Source organism: Mesocricetus auratus, unplaced genomic scaffold, assembly GCF_017639785.1.
Source record: "Mesocricetus auratus isolate SY011 unplaced genomic scaffold, BCM_Maur_2.0 Super-Scaffold_100006, whole genome shotgun sequence".
In the NCBI taxonomy this organism is placed as follows: domain Eukaryota; kingdom Metazoa; phylum Chordata; class Mammalia; order Rodentia; family Cricetidae; genus Mesocricetus; species Mesocricetus auratus.
This window is the reverse complement of record NW_024429190.1, coordinates 98,550,595-98,573,870: the sequence shown is the minus strand read 5'-3', so window position 1 is coordinate 98,573,870 and position 23,276 is coordinate 98,550,595. Positions and strand designations below refer to the sequence as shown.

The following is a 23,276-nucleotide window of genomic DNA, read 5'->3' as shown; positions in this document are numbered from 1 at the left end:
CTTGGCGGTTCAATTTCCTTCTCTATGAAATGAAAGCTCACATTATCTCCTCCCATGGGATTGTTTAAATATCAAGTGAAATGGGATATGTAAAGTGTCTCTTCTGGGTCTTAGACCCTTGGATGTTTGTTTTCCATAATGCAGAGAGAAACAAGAATCCTGGGTCTCAATGAACTTAACACAGCATATTCAGAATCTTGTGATTGATATACATACTATCCGTGTTTATCAAAATGTAGATCCAATCCATAAAATATGGGACGATGTAATGGGCTGAATGTTTTAGCCATGTTTTTTTCCTATTCCAATTTACTTCAGAGCAACTCTACTAAAGGCTAAGACGTGATTTCCAGTTCTGCTATTATCAGGTACCTGGGAAAATGAGGCAAAGGTCAGGTCTGTCCCCTGCTTGCTCAGTGTTTAAGGATGTAGCACACCTACAGGTGTCATGCTACGTAAGGCACAATGGAGAACAATGGAGGAACTGTCTAGAGCTGCCCCTAGTAAGTGGCAGGTGACAGTGGTAAAAAGGAATAAGGGCACATGACACGCAGACATGTGACAGGTGAGCACACAGAGACTGCCTTGTGGACATATCACAGGTGAGCACACAGAATCTGCCTTGTGGACATATCACAGGTGAGCACACAGAATCTGCCTTGTGGACATATCACAGGTGAGCACACAGAATCTGCCTTGTGGACATATCACAGGTGAGCACATAGAGACTGCCTTGTACATATCACAGGTGAGCACACAGAGACTGCCTTGTGGACATATCACAGGTGAGCACACAGAGACTGCCTTGTAGACATATCACAGGTGAGCACACAGAATCTGCCTTGTAGACATATCACAGGTGAGCACACAGAGACTGCCTTGTGGACATATCACAGGTGAGCACACAGAGACTGCCTTGTAGACATATCACAGGTGAGCACACAGAATCTGCCTTGTAGACATATCACAGGTGAGCACACAGAGACTGCCTTGTGGACATATCACAGGTGAGCGCATAGAGACTGCCTTGTACACATATCGCAGTAGAGTAACAGCAAGAAGAGCAGGTAAGTTGAGGCCAGCTGGAAAGGTTGGTCAAGGAACCCAAGTGAAGGAGTTCTGAAGCTGGCTGAGGTCTGCGTCTGACCCTGTGGGTGTGAAAGGCCAGGAAGGCTTGAACCAAGTGTGAGTAAGAATGGATGGATGGTGAGATGGCCCAGTGAGTGTGGCCCACTGAGTGTGGGCTCTTCTTTGGGGAAATTTAGAAAAGAAGTCCTATGGGCTCTTCTTTGGGGAAATTTAGAAAAGAAGTCCTAAGAGTGCAAAATGGGGCAGGAGTTAGCCGGCAGTATGAATTGAGGGGCAGCTGCTGGTCCAAGTGGGCCGTGGTTGAACATGCTTATGGTGGGTGAGGGAGGAGTCGGTACTAAAGGAAAAACTAAAAAGAAAGAGGAGAAAAATGATATACAGGGTGAGTTGCTCAGGACCAAAGAAAATCAAAAGCCTCCTCTCCGAGTGACGTTAGAGGTGGGTGGCATCTGTGATGGGCAGAGCTGAGACCTAACGTGGGTACTGCGGTAAGGCCAACCTAGTTTTCTATAATGTCCCTAGCCATGCCCAAGAAGAGAAAGATTAGGTTGATCACATCAGGTATTCTAAGAGAGATGGCGGGAGGTGGGAGTCAGGAACATCACTAGTTAAAAAAAAGGCATAAAAATCAAACACTGGGCAGTGGTGGGGCCTTTAATCCCAGCGCTTGGGAGGCAGAGGCAGGCAGATCTCTGTGAGTTTGAGGCCAGCCTGGTCTACAAAGCAAGTTCTAGAGCAGCAAGGGCTGTTACACAGAGAAAGCCTGTCTTAAAAACCAACCAAACAAATTCACTAGTGCTAATAAGAGGGACTCTGAGAGCTAACCAGGGGGGGTGCAAGGGATGAAACAGGTCAGATGTAGTTCCAGTTGGAAGTAGAGAGATAAGGAATCTTAGGAAATGGCCACAAATCATTCAGAATCAGAAAGACCAAGCACGTCCCTCCTCCCCAGGGGTGTACCCAGAACATACTCTGGGCCCATCCGTCAGCTCTGTAAGTGGTGTCTGGAGGAAGAAGGAGGACACGATGAGGTATACTTCCGGAATAAGAACATGGTAGGCCAGAAAGTCATTCAAGACCCGGAACCCAGGAAGCAGGCAGGGGCTCTGGTCAGGCACTGCAGGGCGGCTCTTCAGGTTGTCTGTTGATTGGGTGGGGGGGAGGGGCAAGAGCCAGATAAGAACAGTTACTGCTACAGAGCCAACACACTGGCCGCCTCACAGAAGCACTGTGACAAAACAAGCTTCATGTATACCAGCGCAGGAAAATGCCTCGCGATCATTCCTTGACAGTTCTTAACACACTTACCCGTTCATTCATCCATCCACCCATTCATCCATTCACACACCCATTCGTTTATCAAAAACAGGTACTAAACTCCAGCTATGCAGAAAGCAACAAGGCAATTCTGTACTGGGCAGAAGAGTTATTATGCTTCAAGAAGATGTACAGATTCCAGGCACACATGAAGCAGGCAGTAGAGTGGGAAGGGCAGACACAGAGCCATTCATACAAGTCGATGTGTGGTTATGAATTTATGGTGGGCATCAGAAAGATGTTATATAAAAGCAGAGACGTCACCCAATCTCCTAGCTCAGGTTCGTTCCCTCCTGTCCTGGGGGCACTGAGCTGAGAGACATGAAGGACAAGTCTCCACCCACCAGAAGAGGCATCTGGGGAGAAGAGGCAATGCAGCCAGCGCCTAACCAGACACGACTTGAGTGGGAGACTCTGGAAGGATTCAGCAAAGGGAGTCTGAGGAAGAAAGCACTGATCTGGGTGCAGGCCTTGGGGTCAGGGCTACACAGGTCCCAAGTGGCCAGGGTGGAGTAGGGCTTGACCTTTGCTCACATCCAAGACAAAACAGTGATGGTTTCCTGGAGACAGCCACTCACCCATCACGATGTCCACACCCTCCATGCTACACTCCACCCAGCATCCGGCAGACAGGCCGTCTCTGAATCGCCCGCGCAGAGAAGGGCTCGACAGAAAGTACAAGAGCAGCTTCAGTGCCAGCGTGGTGGTACTGGGATGCAGGTGACCCTGCAGGAGCAGCAGGAACCAGTCGGGCCCCAGACTCAGAAACACCTGCTCCTTGGACCTAGAGGGACAATGCGTTACAAGAGGTCACTTCTCATCCTGTGAGCAAGAGGTGTGCAGTCTCACAAGTCACCCCAGAAGGAGAAGCAAGGCAGCATTTGGCCATTGCATATGAAGTATGGACTTTATCTTGAAGGAATACGGTAAAAGACCGGCAAGGTCATCGCACAATTCGTTTATCCATTCACAATCCATGCAAGCTGCCAGAGCTTCTCAAGGCGACTGGGAACTGAGTTTGGGCGTGAAGATGTGTGTGTTCCTGGCAGCCCTGCCCACGACTGCTCACACTCCATCTCACTTCATTACCAACAGCATAGCAATCTAAACATATGTTTATTTACCTCTCTCCTTAAAGTCTCTAGCCAAAGCTAATCTACTTGGAAAGGTCCAGTAGTTAGCTGTGCTGAACTGTCACTTTCAAACATGGACTTTAAAATGCTGCATTTAGATTTGCTAGAGGGAACTGGATGGCAGGGAGGTCAGAGGCCTGTCTGGAAATGACAATAGAGAGCAAAATCCTTAGCCATTCGAGAATCATAGAGAGATCCATCTGGCTCTCAGCACGCTGAGGGGACGGCTGGTGGCTGCTGAAATGAACCAATATCAGACTCGTTATGAAGAACCTGCCTCTCAGCGTTGCCGTTGGTGCTTTTTAACTGGATGGCTTTGACAGGCTCTTGATGTGCTCTACAAATTTCACTCAACGATGATATGCATGACAGTGATGAAAGTGGTGGTACTATGGATGATGAAGGCGGTGATGGAATGATGGGAGCTACGATGATGATGGCAGTGCTAGTCATGGGGGTGAAATCGATGATGATGGTGATGGTGATGATGAGAATTAGCTTATAGAATCCCATGATATCTTAGTCACCCTTCCCAGAATGACCTGTCAGTTCATTTCTTCCTCACCCTAGCTCTTTGTGAAAACTGACATTTTCATTCACACATTGAGTAGAAAGAGGCATACAAAACCCATGCAACCTCATGGGGGCCTTGGGAAAAGAGCTAAAACTCCACTGGAGATTTCAGAGTTCAGATGTGTAAGAACCGCATAAGACAGAGTCTCTTCCAAAGAGATAGAAAGGGAAAGACCTGGACCCAGTCACCTCCAAGGAACCTCCAGTTTGTGTTCTGATTCTATGAATGTATAGACTTATAGGCTGATAGATTGGTTTTGATGTGTGTGTGTGTATGCATGTGCGTGTGTGTACATGTATAGTGATATGCTTTAATGTCTGTGTGTGTGTGTATGTGTATATAGACGTGTGCATGTGTATGCATTTGTGTGTTGTATGCATTTGTACTATATCAATGTGTATGTTGCATGCATGTTTATATACATGTGTGTGTTGTATGCATATGTGTATGCATGTGTGTGTTGTATCCATGAGGGTATTCTATGCATGTCCGTACATGTGTGTGGCATATGCGTGTGTGTTTGCATGTATGTGTGTGGTGTGCGTATGTGTGTGCACATGCATGTAGACTAGAAGTTGATGTCAGAGTCTTTCTCTATTGCTCCAGCTTATTCTTGCTAACAGGGCCTCTCGCTAAACCTGGAGATCACCAGTTGAAATGGATTATCTGGCCAGTGACTTCCTGAGATCCACGTGCCTGCGCCACCCTTCCCAACACTGGGGCTGCAGATACATCACATTCAACTGTTGTGTGAGTGCCAAGGACCCAAACTTAGGGTCCCATGCTTACAAAGCAGGAGTTTTACCCCCTGAGTCACCTCACCAGCCCCAACCAGGAAGTTATTAGCCGCTATTTGCAGTTTCTTTGGTGGGGAGTTCCTCTCCACTGCATCACCAAATATACCTACTGAGGCATAAACTCTCTTAGAGAGCAAAGCCATGGATGGCTGATTCAGGGGTGCATCCTACAAGCCAGAACAGTGTCTGGTATACAGTAGGTACTCAATAAATAGTTGTTAAGTGAGTGACTGCAGAGTCTCAGGCAGGCAACAGGAAAAGTTATGTAATCAGCTTTGTAATTAAACATTATTCTGACAGCTAATTGAAGGCAGACATTTCTTTATATCCAAGTTGGAAGAGCTAACTAAAGCACTAAGTGAACAGCAGAAGAATTTGGCAAGCCTTCTCTCTGATAGATGTTATTTAGTCTAACTGTTTCTCTATTCTGTTGTCTGCCAAGCATAAGACATCAAAGACAGCAGTTGTCACAACTGCCAAAACAATAGCCATTATAGGATACAATGGTGACAAAAAGAATTTATTGAAATGATCTCATATCTGTTTCTAGTTCTCTGAACCCATGGAACATTGCACCAGGACATCTCAGGGCAAGGTCTGGTTTATTGGGTGGAGAGAATATTATTTTCATTCTGACTAGCGCAGGACACACCACAGCAAGCAGACATGGAGATGCTAAGCTTTTCATTAAGAAAAGATTTTAACACCCTACCCTGAGTGAGGCAACCCAGAGCCAAATCACTCTTCCCAGGTCTACTCACTCAGAGGACAGATGAAGTTGGGGGGAAGATATTACACCAAACAGCATCTCCAACAACTGGTTTCTAAGCCAGATTGCTTTTCCAGATGTTTGACTTCCAGCTACAGAAGGAAAAAATGAAATTCAGATTTTAGAGCAAACGGATGCAGAGACATAATATTTGCTACAGCAAGCAATTGTATTCATCAAATACATAGTTAACTTAGGAATTGGGCACAGACAGGGCTCAAAATCTTGGCATTGCATTCTAGATACTTAAAAAGAGCTTTGGAACATGTTGCTGTGTTTTCCTTTACTTGGGGTAGCTTTAATGTTGTTTACTCTTGGGGTGAAAATCTTTAAGGTCAAAATTATATTTCAGTGAGAAGCAACCTGTGGGAACACCAGACCTTGAGCAGAGACCCACTTCCCCTTCTGCCTGGGAGTAGGCAGCTGTAAGACAATGTTTAGTAAAAACATGTTTACTAAAAACGATACAATAAGTTCCTGGCCACTTCCCCTTCTGCCTGGGAGTAGGCAGCTGTAAGGCAATGTTTAGTAAAAACATGTTTACTAAAAATGATACAATAAGTTCCTGGGAAAGGCCTTCCCACAGAAACCGCCCTGACCTCGACCTTGTCCAAAGACTAACCGCACCTTCAAAAACCCACACACATCCATCTCTGGTGTCAGAGCAGAACCAGCGAGGGTAGAGGAGAGAGCAGAAGCTTCTCTGGTGGGAGCTTTTCTTAGGAGGTTTTCTTGAACCTTTTTGGAGCCTGTTTAAAGTTCTCTTTATATCATTGAACGAGTCTCTGTGTTTTCAATACCCGACACCCTCCGCACGTTCTCGGACACAGGCCGCGCAGCAGACGTGACAATTGGAGGTCCCACTGAGATCGTGAAAGCGAGGTAAGTGGACGGGGTTAAGAAACTATGGGGAATAGTTCCGGGAAGCTAGAATCATTGCAGTATCAACTAAAAAAGTTACTTAAAGAACATGGGACTGCAGTCAAGTCTAAAACCCTAGAAGGCTTTCTAAAATCGATCGAACGAGCCAGTCCATGGTTCATTACTGGGGAAGCTTAAATATTCCAGATTGGGAGGAGGTTCGCCGTGATCTTCATAGACTTTTACGAAAAGAGGGATCTGAGTCCTTGCCCCCTACGACATTCTCCTTATGGAGATTAGTGAGGGGAGCACTTTTGACAGATAAGGTTCGTCACCGCCAGGTAGTTCAGGACACAAAAGAGGCTTTTTAGAGTTACAAGAGACTGAGACTCAAGCCTCCTTGAGTTCAGGGGCAGAGAGTGATGATGAAGAGACCGTGATTGAAACTAGAGGCTCCATTGTTAGTGAGGATGAGGAGGAGTCTCTTAGTAACAACAAAAAACGGGTAGACATCTCCGGGCGCGACCCAAAAGAAGGACTCCGGTCAGAATCGGTTATATCCTTCTCTATCAGACCTAGAAAATGGAAATAGCTCAGACTCAGACTCGTCACAGTCTGAAAAGGAACGGTTACTTGCTGAGATCGCGGCCCTTAAAAAAGAACTAAAAAGATTCTAACTAAGGAAAGACAGGACAGGGAGAGAAACCCTTCCCCATACTCTGAAAAAGGGACTCCTCCTATGAGATAACCCAGTCCTTCTTGGACCTGGAGGGAAGACCCAGAGGAGGGGTCCAATGCTGCCCGGTGGTGGCCCCGGTAATGGAAGTTCCAGACCCGAACAATTCTCAACAGGTCATTCGGCGCCATGACCCTTTAAGTTTCAAAGATATAAAACAACTGAAAGAGGCAACTTTAAATTATGGAGCACAGGCTCCCTTTACACTTTCCTTAATGGAATCTTTTGCGTCTCTTAATTTGACACCTGGCGATTGGCAGCAGCTTTGCAGAGCAGCTCTGTCGGGGAGATTATTTGATTTGGAGAGGTGAGTTTCAGGAAAGATGCAGCCAGACAGCCCAAAGGAATGCACAGGCCGGACAGCCCCAGAGAAATGTGGAGATGCTTACCGGAAGTGGTCAATACGCCACCATTCAGCAGCAAATGCAATATGACATCGCAGTCTATGCCCAAGTGGCAGCAGCGGCCCAAGGGGCTTGGAAAGCATTGCCTTCCAAGGAAGGAGGAGATCATCTGTCCAAAGTCCTTCAAGGACCTTCCGAACCTTTTCAAGACTTCGTAGACCGTCTCAGTCAGGTAGCAGAAAGAATATTTGGGGGCATTGGGCCTGCGATGCCAGTCATAAAGCAGATGGCATTTGAAAATGCAAATAAATATTGTAAGGAAGCCCTTCGCCCCTATCGCAATAAAAGTCTAAATGACTATATCCGGATCTGTAGGGACATTGATGGAAACTTCATCCAGGGCCAAGTGTTAGCTGCTGCTATTCGGCCCCAAGTGGGGAAAGAAAGACCTACTCTGGGAGGGAGAAAAACATGTTTTAGCTGCGGTAGGGAGGGACACTTCCGTAGAGAGTGCCCTCAAAATAGTACTACGGGTCTCAAGAGACCTGGTTTATGCCCCGTTGTCGAAGGGGATATCATTGGGCCAATAACTGCTACTCTAAAACTGACAGGGAGGGAAATTTCCTTTCTGCTAATAATAATCAGGGAAACGGGAGGAGGGCCCCGCCCCAGGGCCCCAAAACCAATGTGTACGGGGCAATGACCCCTGCTCTGGGCAGTGGCAGGACTCATTTTCTCCCCAGAGCAACCCCTTCATATCTCAGACCTCCTTAGAGCCACCTCGGGAGTGCAGGACTGGACCTCGCTCCCTCTGCCCGGGCAATCCTAACACCGGAAATGGGGATCCAGGCCCTCCCTACTGGGGTGCATGGGCCATTGCCCCCAGGCACGGTTGGACTACTCTTGGGACGGTCCAGTACTATTCTTCGAGGCATCCAGGTACACCCCGGTGTTATAGACCAGGATAGTGAGGGGGAGATTAAAATAATGACATCAGTGGGCAGTGGGGTTGTTGCCATCCCTGCAGGAGAACGGATTGCTCAGATACTCCTTCTCCCTACAGCTCCTTGTGAGGCTAGAAAAATTAAAGAGAAAAGGGGCAACCAAGGTTTTGGAAGTACCGGCCCGGCAGCATTTTGGGTAGCCACTATGGAGAACCGCCCCAGCTTACATTAAAGATAGAAGGCAAGTCCTTTAGGGGCGTATTAGATTCTGGGGCAGATTTCTCTGTCCTCTCAGATAAATTCTGGCCCCCCGCCTGGCCGAAAGAGGAAGGGACAGTGACCCTCCAGGGAATAGGACAGGCTGTGCCCCAGCCTCAGAATCTTAAAGTGGCAAGACTCTGAAGGCCACACAGGGCTTTTCCAGCCATATGTTTTGCCTGGCCTCCCTATTAACCTCTGGGGACGGGACCTCATGCAAGAAATGGGAGTGGTCCTCACCACTCAGGCACCCAAGTCCAAAAGCAGGGGCCCCCAGATGATGCAAGGGAGGGGCTGGAGCCCGGGGAGGGAACTAGGTAAACTAGAACAGGGAGAGGTTTGCCCTGTGGCACCCCTCCCTTTGGAGACCAGGGCCCCAGGGGATAGGAAGGGTTTTGGCCATTTTTGATGAGGGTCACTGTTGCGCCGCCAGCCCCCATACCCATCACATGGCTATCAGATGATCCGGTATGGGTGGAACAGTGGCCCTTACCAGCGGAGAAACTAAGGGCGGCTCACCAGCTAGTTCAAGAACAATTGGAGGCAGGTCATTTGGTTTCTTCCACGTCCCCTTGGAATACCCCTATATTTGTAATAAAAAAATCTTCAGGGAAATGGAGGTTACTACAAGACTTGAGGGCCGTGAATGCGACCATGCAGCCTATGGGGGCTCTGCAGCCTGGCTTGCCCGTGCCTGTGGCCATTCCTAAAGACTGGCATTTGATTGTTATTGATTTGAAGGATTGCTTCTTTTCTATTCCCTTGCATTCTCAAGATAGTCCTCGGTTTGCATTTAGCCTTCCTGCGATTAACTTTAGGGAGCCTGCCCTTCGCTTCCAATGGGTGGTGCTCCCCCAAGGGATGGCTAATAGTCCAACTATATGCCAGATTTATGTAGCTGCCTGTTTAGATCCCCTCAGATGTAAGTTCCCTGATCTTTACATTATCCACTACATGGATGATATTCTTTTGGCCGTGGCCGAAGAAAGACAATGTTACATAGCCTTTGCAGAGCTACAGGAGCTGCTGGAGGCCCGAGGATTTATTTTGGCTCCTGAAAAGATCCAAAAGAGACCCCCTTATACTTATTTGGGTCATCAAATTCAACAAACTGGCCTCCGGCCACAAAGACTCCAAATCGATTGTTCAAATTTAAAAACACTTCATGATTGGCAGAGATTCTTGGGAGAGGTGCAATGGTTTCGCCCTTCTCTTTCTATTAAAACAGGGGCTCTTAAAGCGCTTTATGATATTCTTCCTGGGGACCCTGCTCCAACTTCCCCTAGACAGATTACCCCAGAGGCCAGGGAAGCCCTACAATTGTTGTTAAGAAGTATAGAGCAAGCCCACCTTCGGCGTATAGATTATGGGCAGCCCCTTGTTCTGGTTGTACTTTCATCTAGCTTTTCGCCCACTGCCGTGTTTTGGCAGACTGGTCCTATTTATTGGGTACATTTGTCAGCCTCCCTAAGAAGGTAGTGACCCCTTACTATGATCTCATTTTACAATTGTTGTGGAAGGCACACAAGTTTAGCATTCAAACCTTTGGAAAGAGTCCTGATAAAATTATCCTTCCTTATGGTAAGGAGGAGGTGGAACATCTACAGATCTTCCATGATGGGTGGACCCTGTTTATTACATCTACAGGCGCACAGTTTGATAACCAATATCCCAACAGCCCCTTGATGTCTTTTTTCAAACAACACCCTGTGATCTTTCCCAAGATTTTAAAGGAGAACCCTCTAGTTGGAGCTCGCTCAGTCTTTACAGACGGCTCCTCCAAGGGTTTTGCGGTGGTGGTTTCTTCTCAGGTGCGGAAGAGGGTACCCATAGGGCAGATGTCAGCACAAGCCGCCGAGTTGTTTGCTTGCTTGATGGCTTTCCAAATGTTTGAGGGAGAGCCCTTTAATTTATATACTGATAGTGTTTATGTTGCCAACATTGTTAGACCTTTAGAAACTTCTCCATATGTTCTTCCAACCTCCCAGGTTCGTTCCTTATTAGTTCAGCTCCAACATCTTATTTGGCAGCGCATCCACCCTGCTTATGTGGGATTTATTCGTGCACATACTAACCTTCCAGGACCCCTTGCCCAGGGCAATCAAATTGCTGACTCCTTGACCCGCCCTAGGGTCTTATTTACTCAGGAGCAGCTGGCCCACCAGCTCCATGAGAGGTATCATCTAAATGCCCGCTCCATTAAATTTCACACTGGGTGCCCCTTATCCATAGCTACACAGATTACCTCTCAGTGCCCTGATTGTGCCCCTTATCATAATTCTCCCAATGAGGGGGTAAATCCCCGGGGCCTCAGGGCCAACCATCTCTGGCAAATGGATGTCACTCACCTGCCACAGGCAGGGAAATTAAAATACATGCATGTCTCGGTGGATACGTATTCTAAACTGATTTTTGCCTCTCTCCACTCAGGAGAGAAGATTAAAGATGTTATTTCTCATTGCCTGCAGGCCTTTGCCTACATGGGCGTATCCGATGCCCTAAAAACGGACAATGGCCCTGCCTATGCCAGCAATCGCTTTGCTGCCTTTTGCAGGGAACATCACATTGTCCATTCTTTTGGTATTCCTCACAACCCCACGGGACAGGCTATTGTGGAGTGCACCCATGCCACTCTCAAACAGTATTTTAAGAAAATAAAAAGGGGGAGTATGTTACCTCCCCAATATTCAGTTATCCACCATACTTTACATTTTAAATTTTTTGACCGTAGACCATAATAATTTGTCTGCTATGGAGAGACATTGGAACAAACCCTCCCAGTCCTTGGGATGGGTCAGATGGAAGGATTTGATTACAGGAAAATGGCAGGCACCCACTCCCCTACTAGCTAGGGTCCGAGGGGCTGTTTGTGTTTTCCCTCCAGGAAGTGAGAAGCCCATTTGGGTCCCCGAACGGTGCATCAGGCATGTCGACCCCAATACTACTCCGGATACTAGGAATGCTCACCATGATAAAGATCCAACCATTGCTGAACACTCAGGTAAGGGAAATATGGGCGTTGGTGAGGATTCCCCCCCATGTTAATGCCAGTTAGTCATTCCAGCTCCCTGTTCATCAATTTTTATAACACCAATAATACATTGGGAGCGGCTGCTGCCAATGAGATTAAAAAGTCAGAAACTAGACATTCTGAGTTTCCCCTCCTAAACCTGATACCAGGGTCAGGAAGTAGGGGAATCCAAGAGATTCCCAGCGGCATACGCTTTTAATCCCAACACACCTTTATGCAAGTCCCAGGACAGCCTCCAAACAATACAGAGAAACCCTGACTCAAAAAAAAAAATTGGTACTGGTATTAATTAAAGAAAAAGACAAAGACAAAGGTATATGGAATGGAAAATTTTTTTACATTTAAGTTCTATTTTGTGAGTCATCTCTAAAAACTTTTGGCCAAAAGCCTGGCCTCTCTACCTTGCATCTACAGAGTTACAAGGAGTAGGTACGGCTGTACCCCATGACTGTAGCTCAAATGGAGGAATGATAAAAACATATAGGACTTTTTAACCTTTTTAGTTCAAGGATTGGCTGGAGTTGTTCTTTTACATAGATTTCAATTAAGGAAGCTTCATTGCAACAGACTAATCATGACCTAGGGAAAAAGGATGACTGAAAGATGCATGTATGTTCTGAATGTATGGTGTGGCCACACCAGTATGTATGAAATGTGATTGTGAATGTGTGAGTGTGAACTGCTAATATGATTAAAAGGATACTTAAATCCCTTCAAAAATAGTTAAGAAGCTACCTAAATTGCTTTAAATATAGCCAAAAGGAACATACAGCCAGTCTGTTAATGTTTTAACAGAAAAATTTAAGATGCAAATGAGGCCTTGTCAGCTAGTGAGAGCTCTACAGGTTAGATTGGGAAAGACTGCTCACAGACTTCAAATAATTTTAAAAACTTATTTGGACACAGTATAGTTTACAATCTTTGAGTGATTTTCAGAAGTTTTTGGGAAATATTTAATGGATATGTCCTTTTTAATGGGCATCTACAAATAATCTAAGTAGTAATCCCAATTTACCTAGATAGTCAACCAAGGAGGGTAGACAAATCCTTCTACTGTTATGGTCCAGCTTCAACAGTTCAAAAAAAACTTTTTTTAGAAAATAAAAAAGGGGGAATAATGTCCCCAGTCCCCACATGACTCATCAAATAATACATTCCTCATTTAAAAATTTTATAATGTGAATGCCAGTGAGCTTCAGATAGATTCTGGCATGATGGAACTTGAGCAACCATTGCTCAGGTCAAATGGAGACATCCATACACTAGACAGTGGAGAAGACCCTAATTTGGGGTCGAGGGCATGTTTGTGTTTTCTTGCAGGAAAAGAATAAAGCTTCAGCAACTGTCAGACCATTTAGTGAGATGCATGGAGCAGAGAAAAACTGGACCTGAGACCATGGGAGCCTACCTAAGCCAGTTTGAGTGAGATCTCCTAAATCAGTGTTCCTGATTCTTGATGTCATCGAATCTAGAGCCCAAGAAAGAAAGAAAACAGTCGGTTTGAGATTTCCAGTTTCTCAACAGACCTGCTGCATTAACCTTCCGGACCCGTGAGTTTTCATCCCGAAGCCAACAGAGAACTGGAAAGACTAACTGTCTGCCCTTGACACACCTTGAAACAACAGAATTCATTTTGCCAGTTTTCCCTTTAGGGGAAAAAAGGACCCATTTAAAGTATTTGGACATTGGTATGGACTATGAGTGGCAAAAGCCTCTTTTCAGTATTTGAACAGGACATGGTCACTTGATGGTTCCTGTTTCTGGAATCACGACTAGGCCAGTGTATTTTTCTGGAGAAATGCAACTTGTCCTAATGTGACAACTATTGTTCATATTTTTCATAATGCTACATGTGTAACATCAATGATTGTACCTAATGTATCTGTACAAGTGCACTTTCTAAATGCTTTCCTGAGCAGATCTTGAAACGATTGGAAACTTTATCAAATTGTAAATGTAAATCACATGCGGGTTACCCTTGCAAGAGACGAAGGCTGGTAGAATGTTATGGCCCAGATCTGGTGATGGGTATGGTAATGGAGAGGCGCTATGTCAATGGGGGTCCTGGAAATGGTGGCAGTGGCGGTAGGCATTCTGGCTTTATGCCGAGCTCAAACGTGCCTTGTTCCAGAGACGAGAGATCCGTAACCAAGTATTGCTTAGCTTAGCCCATGGCAATCCCGATAGCCATGAAGGTTGGTTACAGATGATTTAAGGTTGGGGTATCTCCGATGACGGGCAACCTGTGGGGAAGACCCCTCCCACCTAAAACAGGGGTTCAAGGTCCCCCAAAGACGGGAAAGGGAGGGTGACCCTACTTGACCTAAGCCAGGAGTGCCTCATTTGAAAATAAAAAGGGGTGAATTGTGGGAACACCAGACCTTGAGCAGAGACCCACTTCCCCTTCTGCCTGGGAGTAGGCAGCTGTAAGACAATGTTTAGTAAAAACATGTTTACTAAAAACGATACAATAAGTTCCTGGCCACTTCCCCTTCTGCCTGGGAGTAGGCAGCTGTAAGACAATGTTTAGTAAAAACATGTTTACTAAAAATGATACAATAAGTTCCTGGGAAAGGCCTTCCCACGGAAACCGCCCTGACCTCGACCTTGTCCAGAGACTAACTGCACCTTCAAAAACCCACACACATCCACCTCTGGTGTCAGAGCAGAACCAGCCAGGGTAGAGGAGAGAGCAGAAGCTTCTCTGGTGGGAGCTTTTCTTAGGAAGTTTTTCTTGAACCTTTTTGGAGCCTGTTTAAAGTTTTCTTTATATCATTGAACGAGTCTCTGTGTTTTCAATACCCGACACCCTCCGCACGTTCTCGGACACAGGCCGCGCAGCAGACGTGACAGCAACCTGACTCTTCAACCATCAGAAAATCTCTAAAGGACCCGCTAATGGTGTTTAACAGAGATTTAAATCGAAGACTGATAACAGCATGGTGAAGTCCACCTTTAATTCCAGCCTCGGGAGGCATAGGCAGGTGATCTCTGCGAGTCCATGGCCAGCCTGATCTACCTAGGGAGTTCCAGACCAATCAGAGCTACACTACATAGTGAGACCCTGCCTCAAAAACTAAGGGAGGGGGCAAATGTTTCAGCATGAAATCCAAGAGAGAAAGAAGGCTGACCAACTATGTCTCTTTTGACTCCCTGTCTGCCTCTCCATTCTCTTGGCTGTTGCTTTGTGACCAAGTCAAGGAACACACACCATACAGCAGAAGCTGGGAGAAGAAGTCATATTACTGTTTGATTCTGACTCCATCTCTCATTAAGGCGCTATCTCTTGGTCTTTTGGTTCTGTCATCTGAGAGATGGGAATGGTAATTTCTGTTTTGGAGGCTTGACCTAAGAAGAGGCAAGGCTAAGCAACACAGCCCCAGAGACCGTTCTGTGATGGCGGGGCTGTTTTATATCTGCCCTGTCCAACGCAGTGGCCACTGGTCTCATGTGGTGCCTAAGCATTCAGAAGGTGGCCAATGTGAAGATCCAAAATTCTAAGTTTAACTGTTCCAATTCTGTTGTATTATTACACATGGTGTGTGTGTGTGTGTGTGTGTGTGTGTGTGTGTGTGTGTGTAAGCACAAGTGTGCACATGTAGATACAGGTCAGAGATTGATCTCATAATAATCTTCCTTTGGGGTTCTCTCACCAAATCTGGAGCTTACTGACTCTTCTAAACTAGTTGACCAGGAAACGCTAGAGATCGCCCTGTCTCTACCTCCTCCACTAGGGCTGCAGACACACGCTGGTGGGTCGGGCTTTTCATATGGATGTTGGAGATCCAAGCTCAGACCCTTGAGCGTGTGTGGCAAGCACTTTGCCCTACTTAGCCATCTCTCCACCCCATGGTGAGTTAAATTTTACATTTAAACAGCCCCACCTTGGGCAGTGTGGATCCAAGGGGCTCAGGACAAAGTAATTGTAGTTGTTGGCCTCTGCCCACCCAGCAAAGGGAGACAGAGCAAGATGGGATAAATGTTCTGCATGGGTAAGAGAGTAACTCAGAAATAACACCACAAGCCTGGCAGTAGTGACTCACCCCTTTAACCCCAATACCCAGGAGGCAGAGGCAGGGCAGTCTGGTCTACAGAGTGAGCTCCAGGACAGCCAGGGTTACACAGAGAAACCCTGTCTCAGAAAAGCAACAAAAAGAAATTCACACACTGTACATTATAAGAAGCCTCTGAACTTCAGGAATAAAGCCCGTGGGACAGGAAATGACTAGTCTGTCACATAAGTTTTGGGGTGGAGTGGGCAGGGATGGCATTTCTGGAGAGACAGAGTGTCTTCAGCATGAACAGAGGCTGTGTTCTCATACACTGCAATCTGTAACACTGCAGAGTGTTAGCTTGAGGCTCACTGGGAGACTTGGAGGCAGTGAGGTTTCAACCAGGAAAGGAAGCTAGGGCTAGCGTTTAAAGGGCGCCTATGCAGGGCCGTGACTGTCCTGTGGTCTTGGAAACCACTGCAGGTCTTGAAGCAGGCAGAAAAGATTTTGTGGATTGTGTAACCTGAATTAGTATATGTGGCTTCCCCAGTCACCGTTTGGCCATCATAGCTCTTGGTGTCTCCCCTTCTTTCCCATTTACAAGCAAAGTTGTCCCCAGTATGGTCCCTAATGCAGGCTTTTAGGCGCCTCGAGGGTCATCCTGATGCTTTGACCCGGCATCTGAAAAAGGTGCTCTCACCAGGTATTGAGGAGTCTCGGGCTCCCTCCAGGCAGATCTGCCTCTCGTTCACTGATGAAGGCTTGAGGGTATATATGACAAACAGTCCGACCCTGTGTGCAGCAAGAGAAGGACTTGCTTAGGCGGGGATCTCAGTTGTGACTGCTGGGTTTGAGTTATCATTCTCCACAGGATCTACCCAAGTAAGGCTTCTAGTTCGGGAAGTGGGATTTTACTGGCATCAGCACAGGGTGTCTAGAGACTTCTAAATCTATCAGGGTTGGTCAAAGAAATTAACTCTGGTTCTTCTAGGTCCACTTTTCAGATAGAACTGAAGTTAAAAGGGTGGAATGTGGAACCAGCTGGCCATCCTGTGGGAAGTCTGCAGCAGGCAGACACAAGGGCATTGCTGCTAAGGGCAACTAAGAGAGGATGTCTTTGAGACCGTGGAACAGCTGTCTGAGTACCAGAGACTGGGAAATCTGCCTTCTTCCTGAATCAAGCAAATCCTCTCTAGTCCTGATGCTCAGCCCTGACCACAAATCTTTGTGAAGTTCCAAATTTTGTTAAATACTGGGGGAGGGGACGCGGTAGGTGTATCCCTTGTAAAATAGTTCCAGGCTCTTCCAACTGCATCACCCCCTGTGAGGGTAGCTTGTTGAAGTACCTGAGAAAGTCCTGGATATTGAAGTGACCCTTCAGCTGACAGCCCAGAATGGCAATGATGGTGGAGACCTTGGCCAGGGCCAGGCTTGGCTCATTGAAGAGGAATATAAGCTTCGGTACCAGCTGTGCACGGTGGGCTACTTCAGCATTCCTGGGTCCTTCCCTGGTGAGCCCGGGAGAGAGGCAGTAAAAGCTTTTACCAGGATGAACCAAACTCTCTGTGTTTCTACTAAAAAGGTTTTCCTAGCTAGACTTGTTCCATGGCCCTCTGACTCCAGTGTTCTCTTGGCAACTAGTCAAGATGCCATCAGACACCCACTCTGTACACGTCTGCCAAGTGCCGGAGTCGCTGCGGCACACACTGCTTGTCTCTTCCGGTCCCCAGAAACCACCTTTAAAGACAAACCCAATTACTGACTTGAATTCTGAGCCTCAGGGAGAACTAATGCCGGCCTCAGAAAGCCCAGAACAAAGACAGCAGACACACTTGCGACCCAAGTGCACTTCCCAACAAGCTGCAGAAGCAGCAGCAGCCTGCACTGCCTGTCTGCATGCCTGATCTTCCTGCCCACCCCAAACCACAAAGTGGATGAGCGCTCGGTGGAGAGGCAGAGGAAAGAGATGGAATTCAAGCACCCTCACCCCTCCTTGGGATAATCACAGTCTTATTTCCAGTAAGCTCTACTCCTCCAAAGACAAGAGCCACAAGGGTCATGTCCGCCACTTAGACAACAGGTATGGAAAGTGGAGAATGGGGGAGGGCGGGTAGGTGGGTGTGGGTGGGAGTGCCCCTTTGGAACTTTCTTGTTGGCTTTAGCATGTTCAGTTCCACAAAGTTCTATATCCCAGGCACAAATGGAACAGGCACAAGGTGGTCACCAATCACAGAACTATGTGACAGGAAAGACCCAAAAGCTGGGGTTACCTAGGCAGATAGTCAATAATAGGAACTTGAATGAAAAACCTATTTACAAACACATTCAAAAGAAGGAAGACATTAACAGTTACTAGGTAGCAGGCAGGGGCATAGTCCTCAGCTCTGCTGCTCCTTTCTCCTTTCACAGCCTTTACATGTTTGGAGGAAGTTCTCACGAAAACTCTTAAGCCTCTGGAGAGGCAAAGCCATGCTCTTGGGCTGGCCATGGGACCGCAGTGCCAAGCAGGACTCAGTCCTATCCTAGGACTATGAAGGAAAACCCATGGAGGGTGCCCAGCGAGACAAAGCTCTAAGGAGGTGTCCCACAGCTACCTGGCTGCCACAGAAGGATGTGTGTCCAAGTGTAGCAGCGCATGCTGAAACAAGGCAGGGGGAGGGGCACTTAAGTGACTCCCTAGCATCCTTGAGGATCTGTGCTCTTTGCTTACACACACTAATGAACTCCTAGACTACATCCTCCAGCCCCTCTGCCTCCATCCCTCCTCCTCCCTGCCTTCTGGCTTCCTCAAAATTCTGGGGTTTTATTTCTGGCATTTGAAACTCCAGTCACTTGGAGAGGTCAATTAGAGAACAAAATGGACAGAGGGCAACTTAGGGCCTAGAGAAGCTATTTCTTCTCCAGGCCATACTCACCACTTGCCGAGCTCTAATTCATCTAATTCAGGGCCAGTCCTTAAGGCCATCGGCCTCTGATCCCCACCACCTATCCCTCTGAGGTCCAAGTCAGTCAGAGTAGAAAGAGCTGTCCCATCGCCCATGGGGGAAGATGAAAACCTAGCTTTCCGGCAGGTGGCAGACAATATGGATGATGAACCACTGGTTGTCCTGTCCTATTCTTTGAAGACAAAGTTCTAACCTAATGAAAGACATTAGTTCTAACCCCAGGGCTCCTGGAACCCCACCAACCTTGGTGACTGAAGGATCTCCAGGAGATGGGAGAAGAGAGCAAGCTCCAGGTTGTCTGCAGTGTTTGTCCAGAGCTGGAAGACAGAGCAGATGTGTGTCAAGACCAAAGCGTGAGTGTAGCAGGGTCTGATGAGTCTGAGATTGGGATTGCCAATAGGAGTCAGACTGGTACCCCGGCACCTAGCGGGCACAGAGGACATCTCTAAAGGGAATCTTAAGCATCTCTCCCATCACCTAGTGCTTCACTGTGGGTCTGCATTCAAATCAAGGACATCTCCAACAACCTCCTCTCCCAGGATGGCTGGCATGCTGGAGTGTTTGCAAATATGGCCTCTATTTGACAAGGCCTTTCCCACTGAACTCTGCAAACACGGCCCAGAATTCCTGGTCCCTAAAGTGTAACTGGCCTTCACGCCTCAGAAACCCTGGTCTGTCTCTCTGTAGTACTGGGTGGGAGGGTGGAGGGTAGGGAGGATGTCAAAGTGTCTTCTTGTTCCTCTGGCAGTGAAGAAAGCCTGGGTCTTAGACATTATGGCATCTCCAGGATTTGGACAGCCCCTAAGTGCCATGGACACTCAGTAAATGCTGCTACATGTAGCATGGGCTGACCCATCCAGAGGTCTGCTGATCCTTCCATTTGTCCCTAGCTGCACCTCTCAGGTCATTCTTTAAAAGAATACTGATAACAGCAAAGCACCATCCAAAAGGATGGCGATATTATCTTTAATCCTTACGTTAGATGGTGCATCGTGGCTTTAAGAGCCTTTCAAAGGTACAATCAGATGTAACCCCTAGGGCAGCTTGCAAGGAAAAAGGATGATCTCAGTTTCACAAATAAACATAATGGATCAGGGCATAGTGACACCTGCTTGGAATCCCAGCACTAGCTGGGATAAGGCAGGAAGATCGTGTGTTCAAAGCCTGCCTGGGCTAGTGCCAAGGCTCTATCTCAAAAGAAAATAGAATAAAGGGGATCAGAGTGATCAAGAAACAGCCAAAGGCCACACACATCAGAGATACCAGGGCTGAACTATAAACCCAGATCTGTGAGCTCCAAAGGTATTGGTTTTCCCATCTACTATCAACATGACGACGGAAGGAGATGAAGCACCAGAGTTTCTCGTTGTGTTTTACTCTCACACACACACTCCCGGAGGTCGAGGCATCGGTCTCCAGTTTACCTCAAAGTTGCAGAGCACGTGCTGGAAGACACACGTGTTAGTGACAGCAGATGGTCTGAAGCCCAGCTCTGCAGTGCCAGCCACTGAGAGGATCAGCTGGAAGACTCGGTGGTTGAGGAAGGATGTCTTCTTCCTCAGGAGAAAGGCCAAGATCTGGAAAGGTGAGATACAGTGGCGCTCCTGGATGTGTCACTGGCCTCTTTCTCTCCTCACAGCACCCCGGTCCCAGGCTACACCCCTCCTCTCTCTGCAGCTGCCACCCTCCATTCTACATCCTCACCAGATGCACCTACACCAAGTTCTGGGTCACCTTCCCCTCCTATGCCTGTCTTACTGGGCTTGTGAGATCTGACCCCATCTCTATCTGCTAGTAGTCATGTTACAGTAATCCCCGTCTCCATCTCCACATCTGCTAGTAGCCCTGTTTCAGTCATCTCCATCTCTATATCTGCTAGTAGTCCTGTTACAGTCATCCCCATCTCCATCTCTATCTGCTAGTAGTCCTGTTTCAGTCATCTCCATCTCTGCATCTGCTAGTAGTCCTGTTTCAGTCATCCCCATCTCCATCTCCGCATCTGCTAGTAGCCCTGTTTTACACACGAGAGAAATGTGTCACAAGGAGATAAGAACTCAAAGCAGCTAATATTTGCTGAGCACTGAATCCTGGATAGGCTTAATCTGAGCCCCTCATTTCTATGGATTCTTTCAATTCTCACTATCGGCCAAGACACAGGAGGGATGGTAGTATGAATCTTACAGGTGGGAAAACTGAGGCAGACACAAGGTTAAACAAGCTAGAAGATAAGGCAGGATTCCCAAACATTTTGGGTCTATAATCTGGACCCCACCAGTGTGAGGGAGGCAGAATGAGGCAATTCTAGTTAGTTCTGGAATCATCAGGGACAATGCTATTGTAACAGACAGGTGAGCAATCGGGCCCAGACAGAGCGCCTTGCAGCTGGCTGTCACCTAGACTCAGAACTTGTGCTGTGATCACGTGCCTCAGAGCTTCTGTGACCAAGGTCATGAGGGATGCAAGGCTTGCCGGAATTTTCTGTTCCAGAAGCTGCTCCTGACTAGATGTAATGCTGCTACTGGGACGAGAGAAGCTCACCCTGGGGTTGACACCTCTTTGGGTCAGCTGAGACGGTGGAATTACCTGGTACCCACAGATGTGCTGCATCAGGTGATCACACATAGCATTACTGGTCAGAACTGAGTGCAGGACTTTCATGGCTGCGTACATGGTGTGGTCATCCGTTGCCAGGGAGATGAGGCCCAGGAGAATGGCAGGCCCTCCAATGTAGTCCAGGCTACTGGCAGCAGGGCTGGAGTGGAACACCCTCACCCCTGAGGGAGACAAAAAAGGACACGTCACCAGTACGTCACAGCAGTGCTGAATGCAGCAACCCCTGGCAAGGACACATCTCTGTCCTTGCACAGGAAGAAAGGGCCAGTGCACTGGAAGAGGCTGGGAAGAGAGATTTGAGCTTTAGAAGTCTGGCTAACATGTCTGTTATTTTCACTCAAACAAATCCAACCATGGCTCCTGCTCACAGGCCACACTGGGCTCCAGAGCTAGGCTCCTGTGGTGCAGGGGACCCCGTATGGGTGGGAGTGGAACTCCTCAAGTCAAGAAGCAGCAAGCCGAGCTGAGCCTCACTCTTCGGTCACTTTCTTGCAGGGCTTGGCCCTCCTCACAAGACTTCCCCAGTACAATCCATCTTGTCTCTCACCCCCAGAGTTCTAGATTGCACAAGCCCTCTTTCCCAAAGCAGTGTCTAGTGCTTGACCTACCTAACTGGCCCACAGCAACAGCACCCAGAGTCCGAAGAGGTCCTGAGAGGTGTCCAGCACAATTTCTCAGCAAGAACACAGGTGTGGCATTGTCACGAGAAGAGATATTCATCTAGAGGAAGTGACAATGATCAGTGCTACCCAGGATCCCATTCAGGACACCGTAGGGGATAGACACCCCATGTGACAATTAGCGGATGATCAGCCAGTGTTGGGGGCTGAAGCTAAAACGTGGGGTCACTGTCCCATTCCTCAGCTGTGGTGCAACTGCAAGCGAGTCCGTCGTAAGCACAGTCTGTACACCCTACCTGCTCACAATGAGGGGGCCGTGGCGTAGGAGGAGCCCAGTGACAATGAACCGACACTACCAAGGCCTTATCAAGCAGGGTGGTGTTCACACACGCCTTCAATCTCAGCACTTAGGAGGCAGAGGCAAGCAGAGTTCTATAAGTTTAAGACCAGTCTGGTCTCCAGAGCAAGTTCTAGGACACCCAAGGCTACACAGGGAAACCATGTCTCAAAAAGAAAAGAAAGAAAGACCTTCTCAGTCCAGGTTCTCCAAAGCACAGTTTCTACTACTGATTCCAGAGACACAGGAGGAGAGGAATTCTGCCTTCTGTAAACAGCGTGTGCAGCAAGACACAACTTTGGTGCATGCCAGGGCCTCGATCTTGACCTCTAGGGCCCTTTGTCCATGAGAGTGAAGAGGATAGAAACAAACCAACCAACATTCATCAGCACTGAACTCAAAAGAGATATTTATGCAGGAATTAGGAAGGGGTGAGTTGCATAGCATTTTTCTTTAAAAAAAAATTCTTGTTTGTTACGTATACCATGTCCTGCCTGCATGTATGTCTGCAGGCCAAAGAAAGACACCAGATCTCATAATGGGTGGCTGTGAGCCTCCATGTGGTTGCTGGGAATTGAACTCAGGACCTCTGGAAGAGCAGCCAGTGCTGTAAACCGCTGAGCCATCTCTCCAGCCCTAGCATCTTTTGCCTGTTGCTCTGTAAGTTCACTTTAAAAACAAAACCGCAGTCACTCAGCCACTTTTCAGGGTTGGTAGAGCAGCAGTGTCCAAAGCAAAGAACAGTCATGGTTTCCAAAATCAAAATGACACTGAAAGAGTTCTGAGTTCTTCACCAAGAGGAGCACACATACCCCTCTCTAAGCAACTTTAAAGAAAAGACTTAGTCCTGGTAGGGAAGCAGGCTGGGCCTCAGCGACTGAAGTGAGAAGTGTGGTGTGGATGTATCTACCCATCC

At 47.5% G+C, this 23,276-nt stretch overlaps 1 protein-coding gene across 1 annotated transcript in view; it reads right to left on the bottom strand.

Moving 5' to 3' along the window:
• Positions 1-23,276, bottom strand: part of Wdfy4 (WDFY family member 4) — a 229,913-nt gene that overhangs the window by 128,225 nt on the left and 78,412 nt on the right. The window contains 9 exon segments of the mRNA XM_040747730.1: positions 2,061-2,230; positions 2,985-3,190; positions 5,672-5,771; positions 16,546-16,637; positions 17,192-17,353; positions 19,034-19,107; positions 20,215-20,367; positions 21,374-21,564; positions 22,012-22,123. Of these exon segments, the coding sequence (XP_040603664.1) occupies positions 2,061-2,230; positions 2,985-3,190; positions 5,672-5,771; positions 16,546-16,637; positions 17,192-17,353; positions 19,034-19,107; positions 20,215-20,367; positions 21,374-21,564; positions 22,012-22,123 (1,260 nt within the window).